The sequence below is a fragment of the Leptonychotes weddellii genome, chromosome 6 (assembly GCF_054177405.1).
Source record: "Leptonychotes weddellii isolate Sample4059 chromosome 6, ASM5417740v2, whole genome shotgun sequence".
Lineage (NCBI taxonomy): Eukaryota > Metazoa > Chordata > Mammalia > Carnivora > Phocidae > Leptonychotes > Leptonychotes weddellii.
Genome location: NC_138374.1, coordinates 100,690,318 through 100,705,359, shown reverse-complemented (window position 1 = coordinate 100,705,359; position 15,042 = coordinate 100,690,318). Strand labels below are relative to the sequence as shown.

The 15,042-nt window shown below is 45.8% G+C and overlaps 1 protein-coding gene across 1 annotated transcript in view; it reads left to right on the top strand.

Moving 5' to 3' along the window:
- CACNA1E (calcium voltage-gated channel subunit alpha1 E) overlaps positions 1-15,042 on the top strand; it is a 290,904-nt gene that overhangs the window by 28,492 nt on the left and 247,370 nt on the right. The window contains exon 3 of the mRNA XM_081823197.1: positions 40-179. Coding sequence (XP_081679323.1) covers positions 40-179 — 140 coding nt within the window. The remainder of the gene's footprint in view (positions 1-39; positions 180-15,042) is intronic.

The window sequence follows — 15,042 nt, the reverse complement described above, 5'->3', positions numbered from 1 at the left end:
CCCCCCCCCTTACCGGCACCTGTGCTCCTCATCCTGCAGGAGAAGACAGAACCGTATTTCATTGGGATCTTTTGCTTTGAAGCTGGTATCAAAATTGTGGCCCTGGGGTTCATCTTCCATAAGGGCTCGTACCTCCGCAATGGCTGGAATGTCATGGACTTCATCGTGGTCCTCAGTGGGTGAGTCCTCTTCCTGTCTGTCCCTTTTGGTGTGAGGGGATGTGCCTGTGTGGTCATGAAGTGGCTGCTGCAAGGAACCCAGGGGTGGGAAGGCAGAAGTGCCTGCAGTAGGGTCAGAAGAAAAAAGTTCAAGGACGGGATTCTCCACGGGGCCAGACCGTAGGTGACCCACCTGCAGGGGGCTATGGGTACTCTGTGGAGATGCATGTGGCATTCTGTAGAGGTTACAGAACCAGGGTGTGGCTGCTTTTCCTTCTGCTTTTCCATTCTGGGTTTGCCTGGTGCTGGGCACACATACCCTAGTGAGTCTTTTCACCAAAGCAAGCAGCTTGCCCTAGCCTGAGGGGCCCCCGCAAAGATGGGCCCCGAATGCCATTGGGGTGCAGTGTTTCTTCGAACGTTGAAGAAGACCCCCACGGATATTTTCTTAACTGATAATTGAGACTTGTGTCCTGACCACAGAATTTTTTATGACTTGCAGATTTATTCATATGAGGAGGTATAAAATTGAGTCACATTAAACTGTTTGATAAGTAATACTAAATTGTTGCCCACGCAGTGTCCTAGGCGGCGTATGTTTATTGGCAGTAGATTTAAATATCTGATAAATCATGTTTTTGAGAATGAGTGTAGTATGGCCTCTATTGGGGCCTATCTACAGAGCCGTTAGCAGCATGTGCGATGGGCCTTGGGACTGGTGATAATGGGCATGCCTCTCCGGGCTTTTGTGGTTTCTCGTCGTTGTGTCAGGTAGCTTTTGGTGCCTGAGTGGGAGGGTAGTGGCCCAGGCCCATGTGGGTATGGCAATGGCAGAAAGGGGTGTGACTTGGAAATTCCCATACCCAAGCTGCTTGCCAGACCTGTGTGGAAAAGAAGAGAATGCAGTAGAAAAGGGAGGAGGGGGATCTAGGAGCCACCATTACGATTGACCCAAAGGGGAACAAAGAGGAGATTTTCTCCAGGGAACAGAGGAGTGGAGGTAGATGAAGTCTGAGAAAAATGAGAGCTTGACAATGTTCGTGTCTACTCATTGTCTTGTGGAATACACACAATACTTATACTTTTAACCTTCACACCAATTGTGATTAAGTGAAGGAGAAAAATCTGAAGGTGTAAAGGATTGGAATGTTCGAATGGAGCTCATAAGCAACCAACCCCTCAATATAGGGAACAGATAAATAGAGACGACGATGTTTAAAAACATCTGTTGCCTTACAAAAGGATTTTCTGAAGGTTACTCTTGTAAAAGAAAATTCTACTGAATTTTAAACATGGTTTAGTCTGTAAAGATAATTGTACATAGTGTTTCAGAAGTGCATGGTCATAGACGGTGCAGCACATCTGGGCAATGTTTTCTCATGTTTTATTTTTTTCAGCTTTATTGAGGTACGATTGACAGATAGAAATTGTATATATTTAAGGTATGCGATACAGTGTTTAGACATACATTGCAGAATACCACAGTCAAGCTAATTAACATACCCATCATCTCACATAGTTACCTATTTTGTGTGTGTGGTGAGAACATCTGAGCTCCACTCTCAGCAAATACACCCATGTTCATTGTAGCATTATTCACAGTAGCCAAGATAGGAAAGCAACCTAAATGTCCATCAGTGGGTGAATGGATAAAGAGATACATACACAAACACACACACGCACACACAGAGGAATGTTATTTAGCCTTAAAAAAAAAAAAAAAGAAGAAGAAGGAAATCCTGCCATTGGCAATGGTGTGGATGAATTTGGAGGGCATTATGCTAAGTGAAATAACCCAAGCACTGAAAAGAGACAAATACTGCAGGATCTCATTTATATGTAGAGTCTTTAAAAAAAAATCAAACTCACAATAACAGAGAAATGAATGGTACTTCCTGGGTGTTGGGAGTGGGGGAGAAATTGGCCAAAGAGTACAAACTATCAGCTACAGAGGAGTAAGTCCGGGAGACCAGCATGGTGACTATAGTTAATAACAGTTATTTGACAGCTGGATTTCCTTCTGGTTTTGGCTATTATAGTTAATTATTAAAAGTGTTCCAATGTACATCTTTAGGATATCACATTTTAGTAGGCATTGTGACAGGTTGAAGTGCTCCCAAAGTCGACTCTGCCATTCTGGGGTGGGGTCTGGGAGCTAGGATGTGTGAGGAGAGGTAGAGGAACTGGACCCTTTGACAGGATGGGAGAATACTGATGGGAGCGGTACCCACTGGCTTCCCAGAAGGGTTGCCATGTGGCTTGAGGAGCAGATTTGTAGGAGTCACCGGGGTCTTTCCATTAGCATGTCCAGTAAGGCCCTCCGTGTCCTCACCGGCATGTATCAGGTGCATATGAGTGGGCACAAGTGGTGACCCCTAGGCCAAGTCCGTTGTCCTCTTCGTTCTCTGCCCACTCAGCCCTCCAACCTCCCATTCTTAGTGGCCTTCAGACTTTGCCGAACGACCCCTGCTGTCCATCTGAACCAACAGGACCTTGTCCCTGTTCTTCCTGCACCTACTGATTTCTTCCTCTCTCCTTAATTCCCATGTGAATGTGCTCCAGGGAAAGGGCTTGGCACTCTCAAGATTTGTGCTGAGGGTGCTGAGGGCTGCGGTTCGATCCCCCAGGAACAGCTACTCAGATTTAGTCTTAGGTTCACACAGTGTGCTCACATACCAAATCACAGCGCTTCTCCAATGCGCGTTTCTCAAGCTGAAGCATCATTGACATCAGCCTGTGTTTTACAATAATGACATGATACAGTGTAATTGACAGCATTTTTCTTTCTGTCTTTGCTAAAAAGGAACTCCTGGGGCATCCTACAACTTTTGGGGTCTTAGAAGCAGTAAAATATAATACCAACCCAGGGAGGCAGGCAGATCAGGCTTTTGATGTGAATCATCTAGGACACAGGTTAAGTGCTCAGCCCAAGATCAACTGCTTCTGGACCGCAGATCCAGGAGTTGGCACTGTGCCCTTTGCCCCAGGGCTGGTGCTTTGCCTGGGACAGCCCCCTCTCCAGGCTTCCTGACATCCGCCTCTGCAGCAGTCCCTGCTGGCAGCTCCTACTCCCCACCTCAGCTCCAGGTGTCACTTCGCATTCTCCTTCTGTGTACAGAGGGAATGACAGGTGCTGGAGCATGACACAGCGCCCCGGGCTGAGGCTGCACAACTCCTCAGCTCTCAGTGTATGACAGAGGGGAGGGAGCAAGGGAGGCGGTGTTGAGATGTCAGACAGCTGGGTCGGTGAAAGACCTTCTATCAGTGACCTTTGCTAGGGAAGGGTAGCTGGGGACTGGGCCACTCCATTTTGCCTGTTCCTCTGACCTTCCAACCTCTGGTATTCTTAGGTCTGTAAGTTGATAGAGTTTATGGTTTAGAAAGTTAATATAGATGCTTTATTCATCTAATGCTCATAATCCCCCAAATGAGATCTTGTTATCCTCATTTGATAGATGAAGAAACAGGTTCAGAGAGGGTATGTGACTTACTAGGAGCTACCTGATCCAGGACTTGAGCTCACATCTCCACATCTTCTGGCACCAAGGTCCTTCTTCACACTCATTTCCCCACACTGTGAGCCACCTGCCAACCTCATGGGCTCCAGGTTTCTATATGCAATCTGTGTGATTGCATGTTCCTTCAGTTCCCTTGATGCAACGTGGGATGGGCAGGGAGGGGCATAATTTGGCAAATGTCCCCGACCCGGAGCTATGGCTTCCTGTGTGACTTGAGGACCAGAGTCCCATCTGTCCATCCTAAGACTTCTCTCTGTGGGCTTGGAATAAAACTCCCTGCTCTGTGGTTAAGAAGACATGTTACTCAGCTCTTGTGGGATTAATGTATAAAAACTGAATCACAAGTTCGTTAATAGGCTTGTTCGTTCATTCAGTCATTTACCTATTCATTTTTTGAACAAACTTGTGGAATACTCAAGCAAATGCTGGGACTGGGAAACACCAAAGTTAATATATTCTCATTTCTCCTAAAAGATAGTGGAATTTGCCATTCCTTTAACAAACTATTACCTTACATAACTTGGGATCTCTTGTATTGGTAACAATTCAGGACATGCTGTTTCTAAACATTTGTTATGCCACCTGGAAAATTCTACATTATTTCAAGTCATTATTCTCTGTTAGTCTTTATAATAAATCATAGTACCTGGAATAGATGGGTAAGTGATAGAGGAGGATGGAAATTCAAAGATGCTCCTAAGCCATGGCTAAGAACAGGGAAGTAAGGGCGAGGACCCTCGTTCAACCCTGTTCATCTCTGTAGCCTCAGGGCCTGGATTGTAGTAGGTACTTAGTAAATGTTAATTGAATTGAATCACTTGCTTCATTCCAGAATCTGTCTTGTCACCTATAGGATACAAAAGAGAGTGCTGAGGGAAGCCTGGGACTGGGAGTAGGGAGGGGTTGTCTATTCCCAATCCTTCCCCTTGGTCTACAACATCTCTTTCATGTAGCTATGACTCGTCCCAGCTCGCTCCCATTCTGATCATTCTGTTGGAGAAAAGAGAGCTGAGAATTCAGTCTCTAGGTTATCAAGAGTTAGGGGGTTCCAGTCACTTGGGCCTATTTACAGGGTTATCAGTGTTACCTTTTGGGGCTTGCTTCCTGGGTGATGGGGGTGGAGGCAGGGTCAGGGCTGAATATTGAAGACCCAGCCTTCTAGAGGTAGCTATAGGGGGTGGTAAGAAGAAAGCAACAGGATTGGATCACATGACATTTGCTATAAAATGAAAGCTGCCATTTGTTAGTCTATATACCAAAGACTGTAGTATGTATTCACACATGCACACATATGTATGTATGTGTGTATGTATGTTACTGATCAGAACATGCTGTGCCAACAGTTTTGTCAGCCTTGCTGTGGGAGATGACCTGTTTTGACTATTCCCCTAACGGTGAGTACATGGGTGCAAGCTCTGGAGAATGGGCAGGTGTATCTGAGCTTGGGGCTTTTCCTCTTTTTTCTACTAAGGCCCTCACTCCAGGGCCCATGCGATCACCTGTCCCCACCTTACTGTCTTCCTTCAAGACACATGGTTGAATACCCACAGTGTGCCAGGCACTGTGCTCGGTGTGGGTGGGATGGGGCTGAGCGTCCCCCGCCGGGAACCACATGTCATGAAAACCCAGAAGAAGGGCACCCAACCTAGCTATGGGGGGGTTGGGGCAAACTTTCCGAAGGAAGTAACATTTAAATTGGGATTGAAGATGGGCACGTGGGACTTAGACAAGGAAGGAGAAGAGGTTTTCCTGGGGAAGGAATGCTACATCCATATCCTTGCAGGTATGAGAGTGAGAGCAAGCAGGACAGTTCTGGGGTGTTGGACAGTGGCCATACCCTCTCTGAGAGCTGAGCCTGGAGGTCAGCAGGGGCCCGCTCAGGAGCTTGAGCTTTAGCCGGAGGGCAGTGGGGGACCCCTGAAGGCTTTGAGCAGGGCTGGGATGATTCGTTCTAACTCTGCTCTGGATGCTGCACAGGACTTCTTTATCCTGGACACAATCCACTCTGAGGAATTGCCATGGAGAGGAGAAGGGAGCCATGGCCATGTCTTTGGCTGCAGTTTGGGAGGATGTGCATAACCAAGCAGAGAGAAGAAAGACAAAGGAAAAGGGAACAGGAAAGAAAAGCCTGAGGAAATGCTGGGGGCTGCCAGCTCAGGTCCCCAGTTTCTCACCAGCGGCACATGCAGAATGGTTCAGCCTGAAGCCTGTTGGTAGGAGGACAGTATCGGGAGCTAAATATACATTGATAGGTATTTTTAGAGGGCTTCTGTAAGGAGGCCGCCCTAATACATGAGTTTCCTGAGCAGCTAAAGATCGAGGAAAGCAGTTTCCCCGTTGGAGCACCATCTCTTCAGTGCCGAGAATGTGGGGGAGGTGTTGCGAACGCAGTCCCGGGGCCCCCAGCCCAATTTAAACCTCTGTGGTAATAGTACGATAACACTTGGTATTTATATAGCATCTTCATGCCAGTGAGCCTGGCAGGATTTTACAGACCTGTCTTGTACTCATCGTCTCTGCTCTAAGTGGGCGAAGCAGGGAGGTGAGGAGCAAGGAAGGGCTGGGTAGAGGGAGGGGGCATTAGAGCTTGTCATTTGGGAGATGGGGAAACTGAGGCTGACTGAGGAGATGTGAGAGGCTTGGCGCTAGAGGAGCTGAGTCCAGAGAAGGGGATAAGGTCTCTGGTGCCTGAATGCTGATGGCGGGGTGCTCCGCTAGCCCTCAAGCTGGACTGCTTCTCAGGTTCTTACTCTCGGCAGAGTTGGTGGCTGCCCACCCGGAGACTTGCGCCTCCTCAGTGGCTCCTTTTCATTTCTAGCTCCACACCGAGACAACACAGCTGCTACTTGCAGCATCTCCTTCCAGCAGAACATTATTTTTTTTAAGTGTGTTTTCCTCCAGATGGGTGAATGATGGGAACGATGGAGTTAGAATAAGGAATTTTGGTTCAGGGGAGAGGCGGACCAAAGGCAAAATGTGGAGCTCAGGGGTCTCTCAGCTCTGTGCCCATGAGAAACCCAATTCCTTCAGGAGACTCTGAATGAGAGTCTCAGGTGGTAGCTGACAGGTGGGTGAGTTGGGATTACTCCTTGGGTGGAGGTAACTGTCCTCTCATATGTGAAGTCTGCCTTTTTTCTATGTTGAGAATCATCTTTGATTCACTCAAAAGATATTGATTGAGTAGCTACTATGTTCTGGTTTTGGCATGGTTTCTCTCTCCTGAAAGGCTGCTTCTTGCCTCCCCCACTCACTGACGGAAGCTGGAACTGGAGAGAACTGAGTGAGGCCTGAATTGGCCTTGTTGGAAATAGGGAGGAAGTGGGAGAGGGAGTGGGGGAGGCTTCAGAATCCATGGGGAGATCGGTTTAGGGCTGTTTTTCTGGCTTTACATCCATTCAGAGTAACTTAGGGAAAACATGGTGGCAAGCTGCTTTGTAAGTCAGACCGTGTCCATCCTAGGGCACATTAGTGCGTGCTGTCTCCCGTGTGTGAGCGTGTGTGAGAGAGCTTGGCAGTGGGAGAGTTCCAAGGCATGTCTGCGAAGCAGAGATGGATGTAGCATAAATGTTCATTCTGTAGATTTACCAGGTAGGCTTCAGAATGAAAGGGAGTGTTTACATTTGCATTCTGTGGATGATGCACGTCTCCTCACTCGGGCCGGGATGTGTGCACTGGAGTCTGTTGTGGGTAGAGTCCACAGTTAAGCACAGATACATCCGTGTGAGATGTGCAATTCAGCAGCACTACTCAGTGTATCCATCACCGAAGTCAGGAACGAGCAGAGGTGGTGAGTACAGGGTGGTTGCCCACAGGAGGGGGTGAGGGGGAGCAGTGCAGATGCTGAAAGGAAAAAGAAGGTGTACAGGTCTTTAAAGAGAAAGTACAAAGGGAAGTGAAGTCCACGGTTACTAAAACTTACTGAATTTTAGATTTAGGAGGATGCTAGATTGCCCTGGCTTTCCCTTATTTATTATTTGTCGCCGAAGAGCGAACCGAGGCCCCAGTGGCCAAGCGACTTGTCAAGGGTCTCGTCGCTGGAACGCAGTGAGCAGGGACCCGGGGCCTGGTGTGCGGTTGGGCTCTGCTATCCCTGATAGTGAGAAGCTGCGGCTGCTTGATTGTGTTCAGGCCGTCAAGCTGGGGTGGTAGGAAACAAATACAGGTTTTTATTAGTTAGCTGGAATATATATGTGGAATTTATATGGAAGCAGTTCAATCTAGTGGGCTGAATGTTTCGGGGGGTCCTGGGCTCTGGTCCTGACCCTACAGTGCATTCTCTCTGTGATGCCGGGTGACACATCAATGATCTCAGCCTCAGTTTCCTTTATGAAGTGAAGACAGCACCTTCCCTAGCTTCTTCACCATGTCTTGTGACAAGCAAATAAAATAATGACGAAGCTGATGGTGATGGTCATGGCTCCCGTTTCAGCAGAAGCTCACATGTCTTATTTTAAATGGGAAAGCCTTCATATACCATCTCAGTCCTGGCACAGATCATTTTATTTATTTTTTATTTTTTATTTGTTTTATTTTATATTTTTTAAAGATTTTATTTATTTGACAGACAGAGAGAGACAGAGAGCAGGAACACAAGCAGGGGGAGTGGGAGAGGAAGAAGCAGGCTTCCCGCGGAGCAGGGAGCCCGATGCGGGGCTCGATCCGAGGACCCTGGGACCATGACCCAGCCGAAGGCAGACGCTTAACGACTGAGCCACCCAGGCGCCCCCAGATCATTTTAAATGTAGAAACACAACAAGGCAGGTAACTGTCTCCATTTCGCAGGTGAGGAAACCAACACTCAAAGAGGCTAATTCTATTACCAAGAATTCCAAAGCCCATGCTATATCCAATATATGCACAGTTGCCTCAGCAAAAGTGCTTTGAAAGATAATGAAGCAAAATAACAAATCAGTGAGCAGTGATACCTTCTCCCAGGACAGTGATATTATGAAGATAAATGTTAAAATACACGTAAAGCACCTTGAGTACTTTGAAAAAAAGGTGTATAAACAATGAAGCATTCAAAATACTCTGGTTCGGTAGTGCTCATTCAGAATAGTCATTTATCTCCATAAAACTTGCAGCCACAGAGACACGTTTCACTACAATCTATTGCAAGTTCCAAAACAGTGGCTAATTTAAAAATTTCCATTACTTGTAATTTTGTTTCAAGACAGAAGTTTACTACTACTTGAACATAAAATAGCTCTCACTTCCTTTTGGTAGTGTATCTAATCTCATCAGAACTAGTCAAATCCTTCTACAGTGATTATCAACAACAACAAAGTAAGTCCAAGAGTAACAGTTGAAACAAAGGCTTTCATTTTTAATCTTTATCGATAATGAAAATACTGTATTGCCCAGACTCCCCTGCCTTTATTTTATTTTATTTATTTTATTTTATTTTTTGGCTTCGTCTTCTGGCCCGCCCTTCTCCTCCCTACTTCATACAGATACCACAGGTCAGAAGGGTCTGGTTGTTACAAAGGAAGGCTGAAGAGAATGCCCCTCTTCCCTCAGGAGGAATGTCCCATCAGAGAGCTCTAGTTATTGCTCTGAGGAGAACTGACAGGGAAGGCCGAGCTCCAACGTCCTCCAACCCTTGTCTTTCATTTCCTTCTGTTTCGGCTGCCACTCTTCTGTCAGGAGCCTGGGCCGTGGTGATACAGTGGTTAGGAGAGGAGCTCAAGGCCATGGCTTTTCTCCCTGACTTCTAACTCTGGGACAGTGACTGGGAAGCTGAGTGACAGGTGTGGTGTGGCAGCTTCAAACATGAAATGGCATTTGCATTGAAGTCTCATGATTCACGTCACTGTGGGGGTCCATCGCATGCATCTTACCTCCTCCTCCCACCCCTGTGGAGCCAAGCTGGGCTTACGGAGTTGGTTCTTAGCTCAGGGCCACATAACTGGCCACGGGGGAGCTGAAAAGAAATAGACTGCTCGGATGTGTCTTTTCTGTTGGGTCTGAATCAAAAGTTTGGGCAAAAAGGGATGACGAGGATGATGTGTCTCCCAGCCTGGCCCACTCAGGGCTGAGCATGTCTAGCACCCACATCTGAAACTCTGAATTACGGGGTGGGGAAGACACCGGAGGGGCCAGTCGAAGACGGGGAGGAAGGAAGGATGGAGGCAGCCAGTATTCGTTGAATACCTTCCGTGTTCCGAACACTGTGCTGACTCCGAGGGATATGGCCATGGACAGAGATGTCCTTTCTATTGTTTTAGAGCTTGCTAAGACAGAGAAGACAGATGTTAAATAAACTTAAATATGACCCAGCAATTGCACTCCTGGGTATTTACCCCAAAGACACAGATGTAGTGAAAAGAAGGGCCATATGCACCCCAATGTTCATAGCAACAATGTCTGCAATAGCCAAACTGTGGAAAGAGCCGAGATGCCCTTCAACAGACGAATGGATAAAGAAGATGTAGTCCATATATACAATGGAATATTACTCAGCCATCAGAAAGGATGAATACCCAACTTTTACATCAACATGGATGGGACTGGAGGAGATTATGCTAAGTGAAATAAGTTAAGCAGAGAAAGTCAATTATCAGATGGTTTCACTTATTTGTGGAACATAAGGAATAACATGGAGGACATTAGGAGAAGGAGGGAAAAATGGGTGGGGGGAATTGGAGGGAGAGATGAACCATGAGAGACTATGGACCTGAGAAACAAACTGAGGGTTTTAGAGGGGAGGGGAGTGGGGGGATGGGTTAGCCCCGTGATGGGTATTAAGGAGGGCATGTACTGCATGGAGCACTGGGTGTTCTATGAAAACAACAGATCATGGATCACCACATCAAAAACTAATGATGCATTGTATGGTGACTAACATAACATAATAAAATTAAAATAAGTAAATAAATAAACTTAAATTTAATGGTATTTAAAGTGCTGCAAAGGAGACCTGTTAGGAGGTTGGGAGGGTTTTAAATTGGGAGCCTAACCTAATCTGAGGGAGGATGTTCAAGGAGTTGCTGTTGCTGTGGAAGCCTGGAGACTGGATAGCATTTGGCTGGAAAAAGAAGACAAGAAGGAAGGGGGTGGGATGAAGAGAGTATAGGCAGAGGGTAGGGCAGGTGTGAAGGGCTAGAGGTGGGAGAGAGCCTGGCAGTCTGGGAAACAGACAGAAGACTAACACGGGCCTGTCGCGTTATGACTGAGGTGAGGGTAAGCTGAGGGAAGCTGGAGGGGACATGTCATTCAGGGCCGCATTGGCATCCTAAGGGATGTTCCACAGGATGCCACTGCATGGTTTGAAGTGGGAAAGTGGACATGTTTGCAGAAAATGAATGGGGATGGGACAATGCTTGCTGAGAAGATAGAACAAATTCCTGAGGGACTCTGTGTCTGCTCAAAATTAGGTACATAGAATTAGTGTCCTCCAAGAGTCCCTCTCTTCTGTCTTGCCTCCTCCTTCCAACACTGGCCCTCAACTATAATTTTGTTCAACCCTTTGGAGTTGTACCAAAACCCAGTCTGTAAACCTTATAATCTAGCCCATTATATGCTAAAGATCTGTTAATCTTGCCCAGAGTAGAGACATAGTCCTGCCTTCTGGGTTCACAGTCTGAGCATCTCCTACTGATTCAAATAATGGGTAAGAATTGATGAGTGTGTGGGCTTTTATTTTTGATATTCAGCGGAGAAATTATTTAAAAAATGCTTTTGTGAGAACATTGCTATATGATTATTATGATTTTTATTTTTCTGATAGAACAATAGTCAAAAGATCAAGCCAACCCACATGCTTGTTTATGGGATATTTCTCTTTTTTCCTGCTTTCTAAGCCTGTGACACATCATGATGCTGGATCTGGATCCCAATTGAACTCTGGTTAATAACCACCATAAACACATTTTGTGATTTAGGGGCCCCGTCCGGCGAGAGCTCGCAGTGCCCTATAGTTCACCCTCTACTCACTCCTCATTTGGAAAAGGGAAATAGAGGTCTCCTCCTGGTTCCCTTTCTGGCTAAGTGTTGTATTCTGTGTTCTAGAGACAGGTCGCCCAGATGGATGCTTCACAGCTAGGCTCTGGTGCTGGAGATGGGGAGGTGCTCACTGCTTATCCCAGTCTTTCCTAATTACTACTTAAATTCCACATCCTCTTTTCAGATGAGTGCAGCCAGCTGCTTCATGTTCTGGCTTCCTCCTCTCTGTTCTTTCTCTGTCCTCTCCTGACTCTTCCTAGCCCTTCTCTGTTTTCATTTTTCACACTCATTCAAAATAAAAGATTGAGTAAGGTGGAGGCAGGTGCCATGGAGGATGGTGTGTGTGTGTGTGTGTATGTGTGTGAGAGAGAGAGAGAGAGAGAGAGAAGATGACAATCCTGACTGACTTCTTCTTGAAGTTTTATTAGAGTGACTTTGAAATCAGCCTCTGTTCCCCAACAAACAAATCCAGGTTTGGGGTGGGTTCTCTCTAGTAGGAATATGATAACTCAAAGGTTTGACCAGGTACTACTGCAAATGAGGGAGAAGGGACTTCCCTGACTGCAGTTCCCCTGAGCTGTACCTGACCAGAAACAGACTGAAGCTACGCATCAAGAAATCACCCAGAAGTTCAAATTTTAGGACCACGGACAGAAAGTGAAGGCAGGAATGTACCTAAAGTGTCACCTAGCTGTTCCAGTGGTTTTTCAGTCTGTGGGCTCTGGGACTCTTGAGAGCCCTGGAATTACTGCAGTGGGCGTGCAGATCCATGGCCACACCCAGCATTGGCTTTTTTCTGAACAGCGTCTCCCACAAATATGTACCACGGTATCATTTTTCCAAAGTATGTGGGTGCCATTGGGATTTATAAAATATGAATGTATTTAAAAGCATTGTTGAATAAATAGTGGCTTTTTTTTTTTTTCATTTAGCCGATAGTATACTGTTAACAGTTTGGGCTCTGTAGACAAGCAAAGCTGAATTCTTAGTTCTGCTCTGCTGTTTAGTAGCTCAGTGGTTGTAGGCAAGTGACCCAGTTTCTGAAAGCCTCAGTGTCTAGAGGACATGTTATAGAGGCTCTCTATAAAAAAGGGTGTGGTAGTAGTGGTGGAAAATGACATCTATTTAACACAGTTGTTACAAGGTTATACTAATGAAATAACGCCTCAGGGGGCAAAGTGGGTCTTATTTTGACATTATAAGGGAGCCTCATGCTTGAAAGGGTAAGAACCGATCCAGTGTTTGGGGCGCCTGGGTGGCTCAGTCGTTGAGCGTCTGCCTTCGGCTCAGATCATGATCCCAGGGTCCTGGGATCGAGCCCCACATCGGGCTCCCCGCTCAGCGGGAAGCCTGCTTCTCCCTCTCCCACTCCCCCTGCTTGTGTTCCCTCTCTCGCTGTGTCCCTCTCTGTCAGATAAATAAATCTTTAAAAAAGAAAAGAAAGAACTGATCCAGTGTGACCCATTGTTACAGATGAAGGGGTTGAGGCCCAGAGAGGGGCCAGTGTATGCCTGGTACTCTTGTCTCTGACTGGAAATTATTTGCCTGAAGCTAAAGCCTGGTTTTAGTCAAGCTGACAAGAGTTTTGGTATTCAGTCTGATGTAGGTGTGGTGGGGGGAGTAGAAGTTAGACACAGTGCTCGCACTCATGAATGGAACTGTCTGGTTGGAGTAGAATATATGTATATATATATGTATATATTTATAGAGAGAGAGAGACATAGGGCAGCTAGGTAAAATGTGATCAAGACATAGTCTAGTTCTGGGTTGGATGGTCCAGTCTCTAACAGTGGCTAGACGGGAAGGATGTAAGTTGCATCAGAGACACCCAGATCTCTGTCTAGGGTTAGGTATTCCAGGGTCAGCCTTTGGATCCTTTGTTTTTTTACCATTGACCACAAATGCCTTCTTGTTTAGTTAACTCTCTTTTAGCCGTTGCATGTCCATCTTTCCTTCACCCTGTGTGTATGTATATCTCGTCTTACTGTCCTAAAAGAAAAAATATATTTTTCCTCAAGATTTTTCAGCTTGAATATAGATCTTGATTTGATTACTGTTTGGTAGAGGAGAGCAATATTAGATCTTTAAAGATAAATCTCTTTTCCCTGAAATTCAGGGGAAGAAGGTATAATAGATTCTACAAAGACTCTCAGCATCCGTGGCCCTTGCTGTAGGAGGATGTGGGATAGGGAATGAGGTGGTTGGCCCTTTCTCATCATATTTATCCTAGTGACAACTCCCCCCCCCCATCCATCTATTCTTCTATCCAGCTCTCCATCCATCCATCCATCTAAAAAACCATCATGTGTTAGTTAAGTGCATATGGGATTCCAGGCACTATATTGGATGGTATAATGGTAATGTAACTGTTAGAGTCCCTGCCCACATGGAGCTTGCCATCAATTCAGGTTTAGGGAGGAGTAAGAAAGCTTAGTCTGATATTGCCTGGACTGCACTTGGCAGTGGGGGAAGTAGTGATTTCATAGGTGTGTATCTATGCGTTACTAACATCAGATCACCCCAGTAGTACATAGTGGAAAGACTAAGGACTTTTGTGTTAGGCAGACCTGAGCTTGAACTTCAGCTTTGCCACTGAGATGTTGCTTTGGGTAAGTTGTTGAACCTAGCTGAACCTTGTTTTTTAAATCTAAACTACCCCGTTTGCAACATTTTATGTACTAGATTGAGTAGTGCTCCATGCTTTCAGAAACAACCCACCAGATTGTGGTGTTAGGTTTATGTGGGTTAGGTTTATGTCTTTCCCCTTGAACAGGCCAGTGTGTTGTGGCTTTCCTTCCCTTTCTATCCCTTTCTATCTGGTGCCTCTGCCGTCTTCTAGGTTCCCATGGTTTACATCTCCTCGATGGGAGTAGAAAGAGAGTATGAAGAAGGCAAACTCATTTTTTACATTTTTTGGCATACAGAGTGACAGTAATTTCTACTAACATCCCATTGGCAAAGACCAGCCTCATGACTCAACATAGGTGCAAAGGAGACTGGGAGATCTCATCTCTAATTGTGTGGCTGCTCCCCAGCAAAACCCCACACCGTGGAAAGGAGACCATCAATTTTAGAGGACAGGTAGTGACCTCTTCTTGGTCTATATGAGGGTTAAATAAGAAAATGGATGTGTATTGTCTGGTGTATAGCAGATATACCGTAAATGTCTTCTTCTAATGCCTAGTAATACTTATTGATTCAGGGAATATTTACCAGGTAGGTACAGAACATTTTGCTAAGTATTGGGGATAAAAAGATAAATAATAAGATATCTGCCCTCAAAGAGCTTTTGGTCTGATATAGAGATGCTGTATGTAAATAGATAATTTTAATTTGAACTCAGTACCACTTGATCAGGAAGAAAGGCAGTGAAAATTATTTTGTTCTGTCCATTTAGTTTTCTATCTGTCCATCTGTCCACC